Source organism: Carassius carassius, chromosome 22 (genome assembly GCF_963082965.1).
Source record: "Carassius carassius chromosome 22, fCarCar2.1, whole genome shotgun sequence".
Lineage (NCBI taxonomy): Eukaryota > Metazoa > Chordata > Actinopteri > Cypriniformes > Cyprinidae > Carassius > Carassius carassius.
In genome coordinates, this window is record NC_081776.1 from 5,916,750 (window position 1) to 5,938,044 (window position 21,295).

The 21,295-nt window shown below is 40.1% G+C and overlaps 1 protein-coding gene across 8 annotated transcripts in view; it reads left to right on the forward strand.

Annotated features, from left to right (window-relative positions):
- Positions 1–21,295, forward strand: part of LOC132098800 (filamin-C-like) — a 51,296-nt gene that overhangs the window by 23,300 nt on the left and 6,701 nt on the right. For 2 of the 8 annotated variants that reach the window (XM_059505002.1, XM_059505006.1), the window contains exons 4-40: positions 1,103–1,253; positions 1,362–1,480; positions 1,827–1,904; positions 2,054–2,216; positions 2,302–2,502; positions 3,066–3,188; positions 5,287–5,424; positions 5,524–5,650; positions 5,852–5,988; positions 6,294–6,487; positions 6,733–6,846; positions 6,926–7,069; positions 7,342–7,465; positions 7,567–7,727; positions 7,815–7,905; positions 7,992–8,161; positions 8,276–8,393; positions 8,483–8,745; positions 10,234–10,831; positions 10,914–11,087; positions 12,057–12,219; positions 12,569–12,729; positions 12,962–13,129; positions 13,509–13,632; positions 13,797–13,953; positions 16,075–16,264; positions 16,380–16,403; positions 16,593–16,840; positions 17,938–18,030; positions 18,400–18,499; positions 18,622–18,762; positions 18,875–19,003; positions 19,095–19,268; positions 19,708–19,869; positions 20,430–20,633; positions 20,813–20,965; positions 21,055–21,177. In XM_059505002.1, the coding sequence (XP_059360985.1) occupies positions 1,103–1,253; positions 1,362–1,480; positions 1,827–1,904; positions 2,054–2,216; positions 2,302–2,502; positions 3,066–3,188; positions 5,287–5,424; positions 5,524–5,650; positions 5,852–5,988; positions 6,294–6,487; positions 6,733–6,846; positions 6,926–7,069; positions 7,342–7,465; positions 7,567–7,727; positions 7,815–7,905; positions 7,992–8,161; positions 8,276–8,393; positions 8,483–8,745; positions 10,234–10,831; positions 10,914–11,087; positions 12,057–12,219; positions 12,569–12,729; positions 12,962–13,129; positions 13,509–13,632; positions 13,797–13,953; positions 16,075–16,264; positions 16,380–16,403; positions 16,593–16,840; positions 17,938–18,030; positions 18,400–18,499; positions 18,622–18,762; positions 18,875–19,003; positions 19,095–19,268; positions 19,708–19,869; positions 20,430–20,633; positions 20,813–20,965; positions 21,055–21,177 (5,902 nt within the window). The remainder of the gene's footprint in view (positions 1–1,102; positions 1,254–1,361; positions 1,481–1,826; positions 1,905–2,053; positions 2,217–2,301; positions 2,503–3,065; positions 3,189–5,286; positions 5,425–5,523; positions 5,651–5,851; positions 5,989–6,293; positions 6,488–6,732; positions 6,847–6,925; positions 7,070–7,341; positions 7,466–7,566; positions 7,728–7,814; positions 7,906–7,991; positions 8,162–8,275; positions 8,394–8,482; positions 8,746–10,233; positions 10,832–10,913; positions 11,088–12,056; positions 12,220–12,568; positions 12,730–12,961; positions 13,130–13,508; positions 13,633–13,796; positions 13,954–16,074; positions 16,265–16,379; positions 16,404–16,592; positions 16,841–17,937; positions 18,031–18,399; positions 18,500–18,621; positions 18,763–18,874; positions 19,004–19,094; positions 19,269–19,707; positions 19,870–20,429; positions 20,634–20,812; positions 20,966–21,054; positions 21,178–21,295) is intronic. The other 6 variants (XM_059505003.1, XM_059505007.1, XM_059505004.1 and 3 more) reach the window with 3 other exon arrangements.

Consider the following 21,295-nt stretch of genomic DNA (forward strand, 5'->3'; position numbering starts at 1 on the left):
TAGTAATTTAGCTGAAAAAAAAAAAAAAAAGATTTATTTTTTTATAGGTTTAGGGGGAGCTACGACAGACAACAACACAACCCTTACGAAAATTAACATTTTAATATTTAACTATAAATCCAGAGAAAATGGTTACTATTGTTTAACAGTGATAACCAAAAATGTAAAATTATTTTACAAATGTATTTATTTAAAAATAAATACAAATCCATTTGCAAAAAAAACAAGGTTATTTTACTTTTATATAGGCTAATAAAAGCAAGGTTAATTTTTGTAAGGGAAAAACATGATTCGTGTACAGTATTAGGATTTTTCTATAAAGATATTGTAGTATTGTAGAGTATTGTATTATAAAGTATAGTTTTGTTCAATCTTGAGTATTTAAGTCACGAGAGAGATGGATAACAGGGCAAAATAAAGAGACTGAAGAGAAAAATGGAAGTGAAGGTGCAATTCAGGAGAAAACTTTTAATTATTTTGCATATACCCAAATTAAAGATTTAAACCTTTTTTGTGTCAGGTCCATACAAAAAATAGTTTTGTCCATGAATTTGTTTGTATGAGTTTGAATTTTCCAGTCTGAATTTTTTTCCCAGTCCGCCCCTCCTGTAAATTAATGGCAAAGACATGGTTTCATTTACCACACGTAGGCCTACTGAAGCTCGTAGTGTTTTCAACCTCTGCTGCCTCAATATAGGAGTACACGAGCACATAAACATAATTTCTAGAACTGCTCTGTGTCACTTCATGTGCATTTTACTTATTTTGAGAAAACTATCATCATATACAGAGACAGCAGTTTAAAAAAACACCAATGTTTCAAGAGTTTATTACACAGAATACGTCACATGCTTTTTAGATAACTGTATTTAAGTTGATGTATATGCTTTTATTTATTATTCTTTAATTTTCATAAATTTAGAAAAGTAATCAAAAAGTACTCAAAAGTAATAAGTTACATTACTTTAATAAAGTAATTGAAAAAGTTACACTACTATTACATTTTAAACAGGGTAACTTGTAATCTGTAACCTATTACATTTCCAAAGTAACCTTCCCAACACTGAATGTAACATATGTCTTTTGCACTTTGTCCATCCAGGTGATTGCTCCAGAGGAGATTGTGGATCCTAACGTGGACGAGCACTCAGTGATGACCTACCTGTCTCAGTTCCCCAAAGCCAAACTCAAGCCTGGTGCCCCACTGCGATCTAAAACCCTGCACCCCCAGAGAGCCAAGGCCTATGGCCCAGGTGAGACTGACAGATTAATTTGTTAATACTTCTGAATGAAAACAGCGATTATGAGAGAAAACATTTAGCCTACTCTACCTCAACTCAAACCTTTACATCTTTTGGTAGGTATTGAGCCCAAAGGTAATGTTGTGTTGAGGCCAGCTGAGTTTGTGGTGGAGACTGTGGAGGCCGGGCTTGGAGAGGTGTTGGTGTACATTGAGGATCCAGAGGGCCACACAGAAGAGGTCATCTTCTAGCTCATCAAACTTCATTCATTTTTGAAAATAAGTTAATCTTCTTTTATTCAACCTATAATTATAATAAAAAATATTAATAATTCATGATTTTATTCTCATAATTTTTCGTCTATAAATAAAAAATAAATACAATTATTATAAAAAAATTATTTTTTTAAATAATGGTTATTGATCTAATATGATTTAAAAGTAACACATTTCTGTCAGTGTGTGTTTTTTATTGAATGAGGATAAGATACTTGAGTCTTATTATTAGGGCTGCAGGGATACACAAAAAAATATATATTTTAATAACTAACTGGTGAATGTCTTAATAATATGTTCTTTTTCACAGGCCAGAGTAATTCCCAACAATGACAGGAACAGGAGCTACTCTGTGGTCTATGTCCCAAAAGTGGAGGGTCTGCATAAGGTAACAAAATGAACAATGTAGATTTTCAAAATGTACGCAAATTAAATTTTTAAATTCTTCTAATGTCTTGTTATCACACAACATTTTGTAAGGTTTAACAAAAAGGTCTTTAACTGATTGAATCTGAGGGATATTTCATTTTTCTTTAGGTGAAGGTGTTGTTTGCTGGACAGGACATTGACAGAAGCCCTTTCCTTGTAAATGTGTCTAAAGCACTGGGAGACCCGAACAAGGTGCAGGCCCGTGGGGCAGGTTTGGAACCAGTGGGCAATGTGGCCAATAAACCCACCTATTTTGACATCTACACAGCAGGTAAAGTCAGGGAAATGATGCTACTCGCTGTTTGCTGTGAGACTAAAGACTAGTTAAAGTTCCTGATGTATTTGTGACTCCTCAGGTGCAGGAGCTGGTGATGTTGGTGTGATCATTGTGGACTCTCAGGGCCGCAGAGACACAGTGGAGATCATTCTGGAAAACAAGGGCGACAGTGTTTTCCGCTGCACTTACTGTCCCATTCTAGAGGGCCCTCACACTATATATGTGACATTTGCTGGCCAGCAGATACCTAAAAGCCCTTTCACTGTCCACATCTCAGAGGGTGAGACACATGTCTTACCTTGTTGCTGATGATCTTAATTCCTTGAAAAAATATGATAGCTGATAAGTTAGAAGTGCTGGTGTCTGTTTACGGTCACATTATTGTTGAACACCAAAGCTCTTAATGCACCAAGAAAACAACAAGTGCTTTTATTTGCCTGAGCCTTGACTTGTTGTTTTTTTGCTGCATTAAAAGCATGCCACGTTCTTTCTAAAATGTCTTATGCCCCTGTTGAAAAGACTAGCACAGTTTTACTGGAAAATCTGGTTTGCTTACTGTTGAAGACCAGCACCCAAAACACAAGTTTCAGTATGCTGGTCTTTTCAGTTGTTGCTTTTTTGTGTCTAAAGAGCTTATTTCCACTTGCAATGAGTTCAGAGTTGTTTGATTGACAGCATGCTAATACTGGACAAGTCCCAGAGAAATCTGCTTTCTGTGGTGCTGACCGAGACCAGGTTGTTTGGTTTTGAGCTCCGATTGCTCATTGCTTCAGGGTTTCACCACCCTCTCGATGATGACGAAACGATTTGTGTTTCCTCTTTCGCCTGTGTGTGTTGTTCTAGCTGCTTCGAGCGGCCGGCAGATCGGCTCCCCGGTTCACCTAATCCCTCAGTCTATACGCACGCCACCCTCAGAAAAGGCCAAGAAAATGCCTCCCCCAACACCACCCAAACCCAGGCGACCAAGTTAGTATGGCCCACCCCGGGGTCTTGACAGATGCCTGCTCGAGCTTGGTCCCTTCTCTCCTGTCTCCTCTCCTTCCCTCACCTTGGATGTGTCCTCTCAGACACACCACCTCTGGCTCGTTGGCATGCGATGGCGCTTTGTCATCTGGGGCAGCTCAAATAAACAGAGAGCTCAGATAGAGACAGGAAATGATGGAACGAAAGTGTGTATGAGTAAGAGTGAGAGTGTGAATGGGAGTAAGAGGTGGATTAGACAAGTGTTGTGAATGCTGCTGCAGGTCTTGTTTTAACCGATGCAGAAAAAGTGCCACCATTCAGTGGTGGGACTGGACAATCACTTAACAGATGCTCAGCACACCAGCACCACTTTTGATTGGATTCTGCTAATATTTCAGAATTTAACAAATTTAACCAAATCCCATAATTGATCAATTGTTTAAAAAATATTAATGAAATAAATTAAGCAAGTAACAAATCGGTTTAAATTAGGGCTAAATATGTTACTCAATCAAAATTCTAGATTGTTTTTTTATTTTTTTATTATATATTATTTATTATATATTATATACATACACAGTACAGACCAAAAGTTTGGACACACCTTCTCATTCAAAGAGTTTTCTTTATTTTCATGACTATGAAAATTGTAGATTCACACTGAAGGCATCAAAACTATGAATTAACACATGTGGAATTATATATGGAATTATATACATAACAAAAAAGTGTGAAACAACTGAAAATATGTCATATTCTAGGTTCTTTAAAGTAGCCACCTTTTGCTTTGATTACTGCTTTGCACAATCTTGGCATTCTCTTGATGAGCTTCAAGAGGTAGTCACCTGAAATGGTCTTCCAACAGTCTTGAAGGAGTTCCCCGAGAGATGCTTAGCACTTGTTGGCCCTTTTGCCTTCTGTCTGCGGTCCAGCTCACCCCTAAACCATCTCGATTGGGTTCAGGTCCGGTGACTGTGGAGGGCAGGCCAGGTCATCTGGCGCAGCACCCCATCACTCTCCTTCTTGGTCAAATAGCCCTTGATGCCTTCAGTGTGACTCTACAATTTTCATGGTCATGAAAATAAAGAAAACTCTTTGAATGAGAAGGTGTGTCCAAACTTTTGGTCTGTACTGTATATATATATATTTTTTTTTAATTTTTTTTTATTTTGTGTAAAATGTGTTATATCAGCCCTTGTTTAAATTGTTCACTTTAACCCAAACTGATATTTTGATCTATTTCACACCTGCCAATTTTGAAATCTCAAAATCAAGATGCCAGATCTTTACTTGGCATCAGAGAGCCAATGTCTGAGTGACCGTCTGGATGTGTAATACAGTCATCTTCATCTCAGAGATTATCATACTCATCCATTGTCATCATGATCGTCGTCATCATCATCTTGGCAGTTGCTCGATTTGGCTGTGTCGCTCTATATACTAACTCAGAGAATGGAAATGCTTTGATTTTCTGACTTAACATGATTTCCTAACCGAAATATACAATTAAGTCACTTTAACTCATTAATTATTCAATTAACACTACTTTTTTTCATGTAAAATTAAAATTAATTTTGTAGTTTTTTGTATGCCTTTTTATCCAGTGCTGGAAGAAACCAATACTGGAAGATGAAATTTAGTTTGATCAGATCTGAGAAAGCACTTAGGATTTAGCCAGACTGCTTTAATAGACGTTTTATTGCTCTAAAAGAGCTCATTAGTGAACTTAGTGTTAAACACCAAACCCCGACAGTGAGCCACTTATTAAAAAAAGTTTAATTCAAGCAGAATATTGTTAAAGTTTGTTATATCTTTCAAAGCTGGTTCTTGTATGTAATGGCAAATATTGTGTTCATTTTTTCAGTCTTTTTTATAAGCTCTTGAAAACACTGATCAGTTTGCCTGTAGTTTTGATTATAGTGGTCTCACTACATTCCTAATTGGATCTTTATGAGATTAATAATTGCTTTGTCATAGGCCTTTATAGGAAACATTCTTTCTTTGGCTGTTCTTCATTGCTCGTACCTTTGGCTGGGTCCATATGCATAACTAACTTTGACAACTTGTGAGATTTAAAATAACTGCTCTTTTCTCTTTGTAGCGAGTAACCCAAATGCCTGTCGGGCCATTGGACGTGGCCTGCAGCCCAAGGGTGTGCGTGTGAAGGAGGTGGCTGACTTTAAGGTGTACACGAAGGGAGCAGGCAGTGGAGAACTGCGTGTTCAAGTCAAAGGGCCGAGTATGCATGCCACTGTTTTGACTGCAACAACAATTGTTTCTGATTTAATCAACTTTGCATTGTAAAGTTAGTTCGCTGAATTAAATTTTGTGATTGCAGGAGGTGGCGATGAGCCCGTGAAAGTGCAAAACCTGGAAGATGGTGTGTACGAATGTGATTACTATCCCATTTTCACTGGAAAATACATTATCACAATTACTTGGGGTGGTCACGCCATTCCCCGTAGGTAAGGGTGCTTCTAAAATTTCCACCTGTTTACTGTGGTATCGTCCCATTTCTGTTTTTCAAAATATTCAAATCTGTTGACCATATGAAAAAGATCATACAGGATATGGAAATGTTACTCCAGAAAGATATAATCTAGGAATAATGCCGATTAACATGAACAACCATCTCACTTCTGATCAAAACATCTAAATGTGTGTAGCCCATTTGAGGTTACCGTAAGTGAAGATGCAGGCCCTCAGAAGGTGAGGGCTTGGGGTCCAGGCCTGGAGACTGGCATGGTGGGCAAATCAGCTGATTTTGTGGTTGAGGCCATTGGCACTGAGGTTGGAACACTGGGTAAGAATCTTTTTTTAACATCATTGAGCCACTGTATCCAGGGATCTAGTGTTTATGTAGATCTTCTCAACTCTGGCCCTCAAGGTCCGATTTACTGCAGAGTTTAGATCCATCCCTTATCAAACACACCTGGACAAGCCAAACAAGTCCTTCATGGTTACTAGAAAGTTACAGGCATGTGAGTTTGATTAAGGCTGGAGCTAAGCTCTGCAGAAAAGTGGACCTCGAGGGCTAGAGCTATCAACCCCTGGTTTATGGTGTGATAAGATGTCTGGTTAATGGTTGAAAACTCGTTCCATGCACAGGTTTCTCCATAGAAGGCCCCTCACAGGCTAAGATAGAGTGTGATGATAAGGGAGATGGATCTTGTGATGTTTTGTACTGGCCCACCGAGCCTGGTGACTATGCGGTCCATGTCATCTGTGATGATGAAGATATCAAAGACAGCCCCTTCATGGCCCACATCCTCCCTGCAGCCAATGACGTCTTCCCTGAGAAGGTCTGCTCTGTGATATTTGGCAATAATGATTGCACATTTGTTGGCAAAATTAAATGACAAATAATAGAAAAAAGATCTGCACACTGTTATTCTCCCTTTATTCAAAATTTAAAAATAACAATGTTTCGGTTTGGATGTACCTTTTGATCTTGCACCTGGCCAAGACATTTTTGGATGTGCATACTTTGACCCTTTCTTAATATTAAATGACAGCCATAGCTAAACTAACTCATGTTTTTATGCAGGTTAAGTGCTATGGCCCTGGACTAGAACCAACGGGGTGCATTGTAAACAAACCTGCTGAATTTACAATTGACGCCCGTGGAGCTGGAAGAGGACATCTACAAATTTATGCTCAGGTACATTTTCATTCAAGTCCCAGATGCCTCATGCCTCACTTTACTGGTAAATAACTTTTTTGTCCATCTTTTATTCAAGGATTCAGAAGGCTTCCCCATTAACATCCAGATCACAGATAACGGTGACAGCACATTTTTCTGCGTCTACATACCCACCAAGCCCATCAAACACACTATCATCATCACCTGGGGAGAGGTCAATGTTCCCAGTAGTCCATTCAGGGTGAGAGCTCACTATCAACAGGCAGACTTCAGCCAGCAGATGACATTTTTATGTTGCTGTTTGTCAAGAACTTTCATAATCTGGATCTACAACAACCTCAGCCTTTTAATGAAAGTTCATGACCATATTTTTCTAGTGTTAGTTTTCAAAATTTCCTTTTACACGACCATGTTATATCATAGATTCCATATTATAACTTTACAAGAACCACTGTCCTCCAAAAGCTTTACATTTCTAGTTTTACAGTACTCTGGTCTTTATACATTTCTCAGGTGACCATTGGAGAAGGCAGTCACCCAGAGAATGTGAACGTTCATGGACCAGGAGTGGAGAAGACTGGCTTGAAGGCCAATGAACCCACATACTTTACTGTGGATTGCAGCGAGGCTGGACAAGGTCAGAGCAAACATGATTGCTACCATTATCCAAACATCTATTATGGTCAAATTCGGAAATGGACGATAATTCCTTTTCTCCCATCTGTTCTGACACCTTAGGAGATGTCAGCATTGGGATTAAGTGTGCTCCTGGCGTGGTGGGACCTGCCGAAGCAGATATAGATTTTGACATCATTAAAAATGACAATGACACATTCACAGTGAAGTATACACCTCCTGGAGCTGGACGCTACACCATCATGGTGCTGTTTGCTGATCAAGTAAGTCTCAGCCAATAATATAAACATTTTCTCTATGCAATTTGAGACCTATAAACCTATAAACCCCATGTTTTAACGAATTAACAGGAAATTCCAATTAGCCCCTTCCGTATCAAAGTCGATCCATCCCATGATGCCAATAAGGTGAAAGCAGAGGGTCCCGGACTCAACAAGACTGGTCAGTTTGATTGTCAGTGATTGAAATCATAAAAAAGTATGTAAAGACAGCTCATCTCATTTGCATGTTATGTGTCTGTGTCACAGGTGTGGAAGTGGGCAAGCCGACCCACTTCACGATCTTTACTAAAGGAGCAGGCAAGGCCACGCCTGAGGTTCACTTCACTACAGCTGGGAAAGGAGAAGCAGTCAGTGACTTTGAGATCATTGACAACCATGACTATTCTTTTACTGTGCGTTACACTGCATTACAGCAGGTGAGACACTCCAACACTGGGTTGCTGTTCATATAAATAGACACCAAGAGGTCACATGATGTTAAGACTATTATAAATTCTATATTGCTCATTCCTGTATGTTTTGTGTTTCAGGTTAACATGAGCATATCTGTGTGCCATGGCGGTGACCCCATCCCCAAAAGCCCTTTTACTATCAGTGTTGCTCCTCCTTTGGATCTAAACAAGGTCAAAGTTCAAGGACTCAACAACAGTAAGTCCACAGCAGTTTGTGTGTGAAATGAAATTTTAGCTGTGTCGATTGTAGTTATTTGTTCATATTTTGCGTGCCTGTGTGTTTAGAAGTGGATGTAGGGAAAGATGAGGAGTTTACCATAAACACACATGGCGCAGGAGGTCAAGGAATGGTGGACGTCAAGATTACTTCACCTTCTCGCCGACCAATCCCGTGCAAGGTTGAATCTGGAGCATCCAGTGAGGTGCACACTGTTAAGTACATTCCCCCGGAAGAGGGGCCCTACAAAGTGGACATCAGCTATGATGGAAACCCAGTGCCTGAAAGTCCTTTCACGGTGGAGGGAGTAATGCCTCCAGATCCCTCAAAGGTAAGAGTCACAAATAGGAGAATGTGATTCATTTGTTTACCCGTCATTGTCATATTGAACTGATTCATGATAACTGCAAATTCTTTTGATTGGAAAACATGTGTTAACTAAGTGATTTCATTAGCGATTTCGATACAGGCTTGACATTTCAAGTCATTAATGGATTCTTTCTCAAGCTGAGGGCTGCAAACATACTGCTGGCTGTGATGATAAAGCTCTCCTTATGAGGAGAAACATGGAATGTATTTTAGGAGTAACAAGAGAAATTGGACTGTACTGTTAAATTTTTGTCTCACAAATCAGAAAGACCTCCAGAGAGTTTATGAGCCACTAACCAGAGTCAGAATGTTCAAACTAAACTAGAGCCAGATTTTATAAAACAACTTTTCTTGATCCTCAGTGCAACAAAATTTCTGTTCCTAGAGGTTTACTCCAGGAATGCTGGTTCCAAAGTCAACCTATTTAATTCCATTTAATTTCATTTTTGTTTCCAGTTAAGGTTTTTCTTCTCCTTGAGCCAGACACTCTAGTTTGTATATTAGCTGTGTCAGTAAAGAAGCCTGAAACAAACACAAAAGGCCATTTAGCCATTAAATTATTACAGGACAGTTGTGTTTAACTGATCTGCCAGAGAAAAGTGAACTCAAATGTAGTGTTCCAATCATCCACATGTGGAATGGTTGCTCCATTCTCTGTCCCTGGGCCAAGGCGTCACTGAGAATCATTAGATAGTTGGATCTGAAAAATGTTGGACTGTTCTCTAGTACTGCTAAAGCATGCTGGACTGCTGAATTATAAAAATTTCGATGTACACCTGGAGTGGCCATTTTACCTTAGATGTACATAAATTTTTAATATTCCAGAGTTCTGGAATCAGTTATTCTGCTTTCCACGTGTACAACATGTATAATTTAAATATATCGAGCATCTCGTTAGTTCAGTCAGGCCACGTTAGTCACGCTTGCATCAGCCGACAGTCAGCTGTTCCTGACTTGTACCAATCTAGTCTTGACACCTATCACATGCAGTCTATTTTAAATTCCATCGCATCGCTGCTTACAATTAACTCCCACCTCCATCCCCAACTCCACCAACTGAACCTGTAATCCAATGTAACTTTGTTCTTTCTTTGCAGTCTCTTCATTGGAAGCAGTCTCGATCACATTTTGTTTACAACCATGTAATTGTAAATTGTAATTATGTATGCTTATAATGGTTCTGTTCCAAGCATGGCTGCATGGACAGGCGTGTGGAGTGTTGCCCAGAACATAACCAGACCGCCAACACTAACAGTATGCAATTATAATTGTCATAAAATATACTTGACGGAAGTGGTCCTGATTGAAATTAAAGTTTTACATTTTCTGGTTCTCTTTCAGGTTTTTAAATGGGTTTTTTACATTTCGGATTATTTCTGATTAGAATTCCATTTTGATTTGTTATTAAAATGCAATCTTGACCATAGTTTTGTCATACTTTCATTTCAAGGTGAGAGCCTATGGCCCTGGCCTGAAGGGAGGTATTGTGGGTAAACCCGCTCCGTTTGCCATCGACACCAAAGGTGCAGGTACAGGGGGTCTCGGGCTGACTGTGGAGGGCCCGTGTGAAGCCAAGATCGAGTGCCAGGACAACGGCGATGGATCTTGCTCAGTGTCCTATCTGCCCACTGAGCCTGGAGAGTATTCCATTAACATCCTGTTTGCTGATGCTCACATCCCTGGTTCTCCCTTCAAAGCTATGGTTCAGTCTGTCTTTGACCCTAGCAAGGTCACAGCTAGTGGACCAGGACTGGAGAGAGGAAAGGTCAATGAAGCGTCATCATTCACGGTGGACTGCTCTAAAGCAGGAGATGCAGAGTTGACCATCGAGATTATTTCAGATTCAGGAGCGCAGGCTGAGGTTCATGTCCAGAATAACAGCGATGGAACATATTCTATCACCTACATCCCTCCTTTCCACGGAATGTACACCATCACGATTAAATACGGAGGACAGGCAGTGTCGAAGTTCCCTGCAAGGGTGCAGGTAGATCCTGCTCTTGATACCAGTGGAATCAAGGTCTATGGTCCAGGAGTAGAGCCCAGAGGTAAGAAGGCCCATCTAAATGTGCTTGTGTTTAGTACCAATGTGTTTAACAATGTGTTTCAAAACTTGGTATATTTTCACAGGGGTACTCCGAGAGGTCACTACACACTTTGTTGTTGACACTCGGGTTCACAGCAAGATGGGCGGAAACCACATGAAAGTTCATATTGTTAACCCATCAGGTGCCAACACTGATGCGTTCATCACCGACAAAGGAGACGGCACTTACAGAGTGGAGTATACAGCATATGAGGATGGTAAGATATTCTTTACACAGGGAAAAAAAACTTTTTCATTTGGATGAATCACACAGAAAATTTTTTAGTATTTAAAATAAATTAAATAAAATTAAAATTTACATTAAACAAAAATTGCTATATTACAGTAAAATAAAAGCCCTAAAAAATTCCAGCCATCTAATTTATTTATTTTCTTTTGCATATTCTTGGGCATATTCTTAATGGGGGTTTTAAGCTTGACTCTTCTGGTGTCTATTACTTTGGAAGTTACAGTTGTTTTTAACACATTTATTGTACATGAGACAGAAAGAACAAATTATCAATAGTACTAGAAATTGTAAAAAGGGACAATCCTCAATCCAAGGGCCTGTAGGCGGTAAAACTAGACCAGGCCACAATTCTGTATTTTTCTCTGTCAGAAATTTTTTATTCATGCACTTTGAGTTGACACAATAACTGAATATTATATCATTTGCATAATTTGCATGTCTGTCATTTTCTTACTTCATGCTGACTGAGGCCAGCCTGATTTTCCACCCCAGTCTTCATTAATTTAACAGGCCATATTGGCATTTCTTCTGAACTGAACCTCCCTTTTATCATGGGACACACACACTCAGAGCTGTATTTTATTCTGAGCACGGCTGCTGTATTGATTGTTCTGTGTGGACATCAGTGTTGTGAGATGAAAATTCATTCATTGTTCATTGTGTTTTGAGCAGAGACTGCTGATGTCTGTTTTGCTATGATGCCTTGATAATATTCCATCACAATTATCGACTGAGATGAAAAAAAAAAAACCCAGTCCCTCTCCGTATGGTAACACACAGTCTCTTCCTATCAAAGAAGGCACTTCTTAGACAGGATAAGATACACTGAGGCACCCTTATAGCCAGCCAATAAATTTAAAGCTTGGCAGAATGAGAAAGTACTTTCCAGCATGAAATTTGAAACATGAAACATGCTTTAATTTTTGTCTTTGTGCAGGTGTGCATGTGATAGAGGTGCTGTATGATGAGGTACCTGTCCCCAAGAGCCCGTTTAGGGTGGCGGTAACCGAAGGTTGTGATCCCAGCCGTGTACGTGCATACGGTCCCGGTCTGGAAGAGGGTCTGGTCAACAAACCCAACCGCTTCACTGTGGAAACCAGGTACATATTTCTTTAAAAACCTGCTGTTGAACATTTTTTTTTGGAAACGTTGAGTAAAAAACAGTCTGAAATCCCTTTATGAGCAGTTGTTTTATGTAATCGCTGACTCTTTTTAAATAGTTTGGATACTGAAAAAAACCCCTCACCAATCATTCAATGCATTCACTGAGAGTGATGAAAATTTAGTTTTTAGTTTTAGTGTAAAAAAATCTGGTTTACTAGTTTAAACATTGGTGTCTACATGTTTTGGACTGGATGTGAACAGGGCTAAATATAATACATAACTTTTTTTTTATTTTACTGTAACTTATGTTTTCTCCCATGTCTGTATTTCCTGTATTTCTTTCAGGGGTGCTGGCACAGGTGGTCTTGGATTGGCCATCGAGGGTCCATCAGAAGCTAAGATGTCTTGTAAAGATAACAAAGATGGCAGCTGTAGCGTTGAGTATATTCCTTTCACTCCTGGAGAATATGACGTCAACATCACATTCGGAGGTCTGCCTATCCCAGGTATGATGTAATTTCCTTCTGTCTAACTCATTTTATGGTTTGTTTCTAATTGAACTCACACTAATTATGCATTGAAATTGTGTTTCAGCAGTTTGAGAATATGAGAGTGTTAAGACGTTTGAAAGCGAATAATCATGACAGTTTGATTTAATGCTCGAATATTTCATACCTCAGGGTCTGTTTTTGGATTTTATGAAGAAAAAGCAACTGTACAGTTTTTGTGGGTTTTTAGGTAGTCCATTCAGGGTGCCTGTGAGGGAGCTGGTGGATCCTAGTAAGGTGAAGTGTTCTGGTCCTGGTTTGGGCAGTGGAGTTAGAGCCCACGTTCCTCAGACCTTCACCGTGGACTGCAGCAAAGCTGGACTCGCCCCACTGGAGGTGCTGCTGTATGGACCTACAGGTGAAAATAGACTGGAAAAACACACACAGTTTGAAAAAATTCCTTGAAGTATATTAGTGCAATTTATGTTTTAGAAATGTAAGTACTAGAATACCAGAAAGACTGACTTAAAATGTGAACAGAATATTTGTATGTGTTTAGCAAATCTGAGGAAGTGAATGACTGTAAGTGAAAGGACACAAAAACCATAGCTATAGTTCCAAGTTTGTAAATTAGTTTGAGATGACCTTGAAAATAACAAACTGGTGGTGGAAAAAGTCCTGGATTTGCATTCAGTAATGTCCATATGAAGCCTGCAGACCCATTCATCAAGAGTGTTTTACAGTTGTCTAGACTAGATGACAGGGATGCAGAGAGAACATCTGTGTTGTTATTCTAGGGGCGACAGAGCCAGTGAATATCACAGACAATGGGGATGGCACACACACAGTGATCTACACTCCTGCTAAAGATGGACCGTACACTGTGTGTGTCAAATATGCAGACCAAGAAGTGCCACGCAGGTGAGCGGGCTTCTCAAAGAATTAATAAAGTCTTAATATTAATGAAGCAAATAGGCTGTGACCAAAATCTTTAGAGGTGATTTAGAAACTAGAAGAACACTTCCAAATAAAGGAAGAATGTGATGATTAAATGTGTTTGTTGTCCTTTTTTTTTACCTTTTAAGTCCATTTAAGATCAAGGTGTTGCCTGCTCATGATGCCAGTAAAGTCCGTGCCAGTGGTCCTGGACTGAACGCTTCCGGGGTTCCCGCCAGCCTGCCGGTGGAGTTCACCATCGATGCCCGTGACGCAGGCGAGGGTCTTCTCACTGTACAGATTCTGGTGAGTTACATCAACACTCGCTCAGGCCTCTTTCTTTTTTTTTCATGCTTTAAGACAGAGGTTTCCCTTGATGATCACTTGTGCTTTAACGGCCACTGTCCCCCCTCCACTTCCTCTACCCTGACCTCTGACCCCTTCCCTGCTGTCACTGTAGGGTCCGGATGGGTGCAGGCAAGAGGCCTCTGTGTTTGTGGAGGACTGGGGTAGGAGGGTGTGGGAGAACCACATTGTAAAGGGCACCATCCCCTTCCATATTCTTAGGAAAGGATGTGTAAGGCCTGCCCCTCCTTTTGGCCTCCTCTTGTTGTTATAACTCACCATGTCTGGCATCCCTCCCATTTGCCTTAGGCCCCTAAGTGCTCATGGACCGACTCCTTGCTACTGTACTCCCTGCCCAAGTTCCCCTGCTCCTTTGGCTGCTCTATCCATCCATCTATCTATCTATCTATCTATCTATCTATCTATCTATCTATCTATCTATCTATCTATCTATCTATCTATCTATCTATCTATCTATCTATCTATCTATCTATCTATCTATCTATCTATCTATCTATCTATCTATCTATCTATCTATCTATCTATCTATCTATCTATCTATCTATCTATCTATCTATCTATCTATCTATCTATCTATCTATCTATCTATCTATCTATCAGTCTGTCTGTCTGTCTGTCTGTCTGTCTGTCTGTCTGTCTGTCTGTCTGTCTGTCTATCCATCCATCCATCCATCCATCCATCCATCCATATCTATCTATCTATCTAAATGTCAGTCAGTCACTTTTTGTGTCCTCTTGGTTCCACCCATATTACTGTGACAGTGAAGTGCAAGAAATGACTTGTAATTTCTTGAGGGTGATCCTTGTTTTTTTATAATCATACTACTTTACATTCTGAAAAGGAAGGGAGAAAACTTCACTGGGGTAGGAGGGTGTGGGAGAACCACAATGTAAAGGGCACCATCCCCTTCCATATTCTTAGGAAAGGATGTGTAAGGCCTGCCCCTCCTTTTGGCCTCCTCTTGTTGTTATAACTCACCATGTCTGGCATCCCTCCCATTTGCCTTAGGCCCCTAAGTGCTCATGGACCGACTCCTTGCTACTGTACTCCCTGCCCAAGTTCCCCTGCTCCTTTGGCTGCTCTATCCATCCATCTATCTATCTATCTATCTATCTATCTATCTATCTATCTATCTATCTATCTATCTATCTATCTATCTATCTATCTATCTATCTATCTATCTATCTATCTATCTATCTATCTATCTATCTATCTATCTATCTATCTATCTATCAGTCTGTCTGTCTGTCTGTCTGTCTGTCTGTCTGTCTGTCTGTCTATCCATCCATCCATCCATCCATCCATCCATCCATCCATCCATCCATCCATCCATCCATCCATCCATCCATCCATCCATCCATCCATCCATCCATCCATCCATCCATCCATCCATCCATCCATCCATCCATCCATCTATCTATCTATCTATCTATCTATCTATCTATCTATCTATCTAAATGTCAGTCAGTCACTTTTTGTGTCCTCTTGGTTCCACCCATATTACTGTGACAGTGAAGTGCAAGAAATGACTTGTAATTTCTTGAGGGTGATCCTTGTTTTTTTATAATCATACTACTTTACATTCTGAAAAGGAAGGGAGAAAACTTCACTCAAACCAAAACCAAACTGCACATATGCAAAAGCGTCCAGAAACATCTTTGTCTTGCACAAAAGTGGCATTTTTGAATGTGAGCGTGAACCTTTCTCCCAGACAGCCATACTTGATCATTTTGTAGCAGTCAAGGGGACTTGACACCCTTAATGTTGCCCTTATGTGGTCTCTGTGGACTGACCTGTCATTAGATTTAGGCTAAAACCCTATATGTGGTTTTCCACTACATGACTAACAGTTATAGATGCTTGCTATGTAATTGTATGAGGAATATTGCCTTGTTGAATATTGGCTACATTTTAATTTATCAATTAGTTAAATCGTTGTTGTATTCAAATGAGAAATCAGATTTCTATATGCAGGCTAACAAGAGCCAATGAATATATTCACACATGCACATGCATTCCCATTTGCATGAACACACTATAACAACTCATTAATTGTGCAGGACCCAGAAGGAAAACCAAAGAAAGCGAACATTCGAGATAACAGAGATGGAACATACACCGTGTCCTACGTCCCAGATATGACAGGACGCTACACTATTACAATAAAATATGGCGGAGATGAGATCCCATACTCCCCCTACCGCATACATGCTCTGCCCAGTGGAGATGCCAGCAAATGCCATGTGACAGGTAAGTTGCAGACATCTATCGTACATATGTCTCTACAGTATGTGACTTATTGTTTCATTAAAATGCAATCTCAGCATGATCATGAATTCTCACAGCTCCTCTTGTTGATTTGTAGTGTCAATTGGTGGACACGGATTGGGTGAGTTTTTAAAAATCAACATAAGTTATCTATATTAAATTTTGCAAGCATTTTATGTAGGATCAGTTTAGGCCATTCTTTGTCACTGAAATGAATTGCAAAAAGTGGCCCAGTGTACATGAATTCAGACTATAATTCTCTGAATGGTGTAGTAAATTTGCTTTGTTGTGATTGCGGTCCCATGGACAGGCTCTGGACTCGGACCAACTATTCAAATTGGCGAGGAGACTGTTATAACTGTGGATGCAAAGGCTGCTGGGAAGGGGAAGGTCACTTGCAAAGTGTCAACTCCAGACGGGGCGGAGCTAGACGTGGATGTGGTGGAGAACGCGGACGGGACATTTGATATCTACTATACCGCTCCAGAACCTGGGAAATACATCATCACCATCCGCTTTGGAGGAGAGCACATTCCTAACAGCCCCTTCCATGTGGTGGTGAGCACCTTCTGTTGCTATGCATTCTGAATAGTGTTTTTTGCATAATATTTGTAAACTACTATACAACATTTTTGCGGTTGCTAAGTTTTTTTTTTTAAAGAAAACTGTTTGCATTTATTTGATCACAAATACAGTAAAAAAAAGCAATATTCTGAAATATTAATACGATTTAAAATAACTGTTTTCTATTTGAATATATTTTCAAATGTGATTTATTCCTGTGATGTAAAGCTGAAATTTCTGCATCGTTAATCCAGTCTTCAGTGTCACATGATCCTTCAGAAATCATTCTAATATGTTTATTTAATGCTCCAGACATTCCTCATTATTATTATTATTATTATCATTGTTGAAAACAGTTGTGCTGCCTAATGATTTCTGTAGAAAACAAGATTTCTTCCAAGATTCCTTATGAATAAACATTCAAAATAACAACGATTATTTTAAATACAACATTTTTGTAACAAAGTCTTTACTGTTACTTTTGATCAATTTGATGCATCCTTGCTGGTGTTAAATACAAATTTCACTAGTTCACGCTTACATATAATTAGCTGAGGTATGGTATGCGTATTTGGCGTGCTGTCCGGGGAAGGGCTCCGAGCTCGGGAATGGCCCGAACCTAGAGTACCCCCCCTTCCCCGTCTATTTATAAAGTGAACTCAAAGTGAGGAGATGGGGTGGAGGAGGGATGCTGATAAACCGTCAATGGATAGAGGGAAGTCAGCGATATTTATACTATGGGATTGATTACTTGATTATGGTCCACCTGTGTTGATTAGGCTAAGTATCTGACGCGCTCCTCCCGAATCTTATTAATAAAATTTCATTTATTAAAATAAAATTACTGACCCCAGTAGTGTGTTATATTTGTTTTTTGTTTTTTTAAAGCAGATGATCATATATCATTTCAAAATATGGCTACAAGTGCATGGTGTGTTTTTATAAAATAATAATTCTCCCAAATAAAAACCTTTTTGTACCTTATTCATTGAGATGATGTTTAACAAATGTTTGTTTGGGTCAAATTCAATTGGCTGCATGTAAATGTGTGTCTTGTGAAGCCCTAAACATGTGACCACCTCCTTCTCCAGGCATCTGATACCATCCCTATAATCGAGGAACCATGTGATAAACTACAGTTACAGCAGCCCTACGCCCCCTATCAGGGCTACACCCCCCACTGGGTACACACCAGCCCTAGTCATCCGATAATGTCCTTAACGCTCTCTGCTCCTCAGCCTTTGTCATTACTCCTTTTCATTTCATCCATCTTTGCATAATTTCTCATGAGCTTTACTGCTGATGTCTTTTTTTATTAAATGGCTAGTAGGTTGATCATGGTAGGTGCTGATCTCCAAGTGCAGAGGGATTGTTTTGCACAAGGTTCTTTGTTGCTGCTGCTTTTATGAATTTATTCCATCTGCTGCAGTCCAACCAGCCTGGGCCCTTGACTGTTTTTCGTTTTCCTGCCATTAACCCATTGCATGCACTTATATCTTCTCACTGTTTCTTAGTTAGCAGTGCAGTGATGCTGAAATCTCTTTCTCTTCTAGGCCACGGAGGAACCAATCACTGCAGTGGATGCCATGGAGCCAATGCTTCGCCCGTTCAATCTGGTCATTCCATTTACTGTACAAAAGGGGGAGATTACAGGTATTAACACTTATTAAAAAAACTAAAAAGTCGATAATTATTAGAGGTGCAATGAAGCATGCATCTTTTTACAGAGGCCTACAGAATTTATTATTTCTAAAGATTGCATTTTGTTTTTTTAGGTGAGGTTCGTATGCCCTCTGGTAAAACTGCCCATCTTCACATCACTGATAACAAGGATGGGACTGTGACGGTCAAATATGCCCCCACCGAGAAGGGCCTACATGAGATGGACATCAAATATGACGGGAATCACATTCCAGGTATCAACACAATTAGATGTTTGCTGCTCTAATGTAATAATTGTTCGTTTCTGTGATTGATGTTGATCATCTTTAAACATGAAGTGTCACTCTTTTAACATTGCTTTTACAGGAAGTCCACTGCAGTTCTATGTAGATGCCATTAACAGCGGGCATGTGAATGCATATGGCCCTGGTCTGAGTCACGGCATGGTCAACAAACCCACCACCTTCACAATCGTCACTAAGGACGCTGGAGAAGGTAACACACACACACCAAGCCCAGCAGCCAAACGGCCACATTGCATTAGTTTCATATTGACTTCCTACACTGCTGTCTCATCTTCTCTCAGGTGGTCTGTCTTTGGCAGTGGAAGGCCCCTCTAAGGCAGAGATCAGCTGTAAGGATAATAAAGATGGCACCTGCACTGTGTCCTACATGCCAACAGCACCAGGAGACTATAATATAATCGTCAAGTTTGATGACAAGCACATTGCTGGAAGCCCCTTTACAGCCAAGATCACAGGTAGGGGTTTGTATGTGCCCAAATATGGGTATGAGTGAGAGAGAGAGGATGAACAAGAGAGGGCAAAGTTATGTCTCTCCATAACGTCTGTGAATCACTAAATTAGCTGTCGTGTGTGTTTATGTGTGTGCGCGTCTTCACACCTGGAGAATTGAACCACATCTGAAGTGCTTCTAAAAGTAGGAGCCACTTCCTGAGAGTTTTTAGAAACAGGAAGTATCTGTTTCCCCCCTCCTTCTGTCTCACTCTCACTTTGCCCCTCACAACACTCTCACTTTTGCTCTCCGCAACGGAACTGGGGTTGCACCCGCACAGTAAATGTTTATTTTTAATAACTGGAGCATATATGTTAGTTGTGTGTATATATATATATATATATATATATATATATGTATATATATATAAACACACATATATTTCTGTCTCATTCTTGATGAAGGTGATGACTCCATGAGGACGTCCCAACTAAATGTTGGCACAGCCACAGACGTGTCACTGAAGATCACAGAGACGGACCTGAGCTCCCTGGCCGCGAGCATCAGAGCCCCATCTGGCAACGAGGAGCCCTGCCTGCTGAAGAGACTGCCAAACCGCCACATCGGTTAGTCACTCGTCAGGCCTGCCAGCACCTACATGCGTCACGACTGAGCAGATAAAGTGGAATATAAAGAAGCCAGATCACATTATTTGTGAATGGATTCAGTAACTTAGGGTTTAAAAGACCCCAAATTTTACTTTTCCAACAGGAAGTTCAGATAGGACTTATTGAAGTTTGTGTACACCCCTGCAAACAAGATGAGTCACCAATATTTAGGTACATTTTCCCAGAAGACTGTGAATGTAATTATACCACTTTTAGAGACTAGATAAACTTGTAAGGTTTTTCATAACAAGAAAGTCTTAGACCTCTGACTAATGTCAGCAATCAAACTCTGAAACTTTCTGATGAGTTGATGCCTGTAGTGTTTGCCTCTAAAACCTAATTTGAGACTAAGAGCTCCTTCCTGTGATTTCAAAGAGAATCGACTATCAGCTCAGAAAAGGCCTTTGATGTACAGCCAAACCCTGAGGCCTATCTTTTCTGTTGGATATGACTGTGCTACCGTAAAATACTTTATAAACCTAAAAAAAGAACTCATTCCGTTTGCTCTTTGCCTTTAGGAATATCCTTCACTCCTAAAGAGGTGGGTGAGCATGTGGTCAGCGTGAAGAAGAATGGAAAACACGTGACCAACAGCCCATTCAAGATCATGGTGGGCCAGTCTGAGATTGGAGACGCCAGTAAGGTGAAGGTGTTTGGGAAAGGACTGATTGAAGGACACACCTTTGAAGTGGCTGAGTTCATTGTGGACACCAGAAGTGCAGGTAAATGGTTTTCTAGGATATTTGTGGCTTCCATAATGTACAGCATGTTTTTTTCTTTTTTTGCCGGCAAAATTTCGGAATTTTATCAAGCAACTTTCGTATAACCAATTTAAACCATGTGTACTTTCTCTGCTTTTCCTAAACTGTATTAAATCGTAAAACCCACTTGGTTACCTTAGGTTATGGAGGTCTCGGTCTGTCCATCGAGGGGCCCAGCAAAGTTGACATTAACTGTTCGGATGTGGACGACGGAACATGCAAAGTGACCTACTGCCCAACCGAACCCGGAACTTACATCATCAACATAAAATTTGCCGACCAACATGTGCCAGGTACAGCACAGCTCTCAAACTTAAGTCTCTTTAAGATGCTTCCCTTCTGAGGTGGGCAACTCCTTTAAACTCTTTATGTTGCGCCACAGGAAGTCCATTTACAGTGAAAGTTCTGGGCGAGGGAAGAATGAAGGAGAGTATCACCAGAAAGAGACAGGCACCGTCAATCGCCTCGGTGGGCAGCACTTGTGACCTCAACCTCAAGATTCCAGGTGATGAGAGAATGATTGACTCCTGTGGACTCATGGGATATGTAGTGTAAATCAGATGCTTACTACATCATCTCACCAAAAGGGTTTTTGCCTACTGTTCTATGAAATCTGACATACT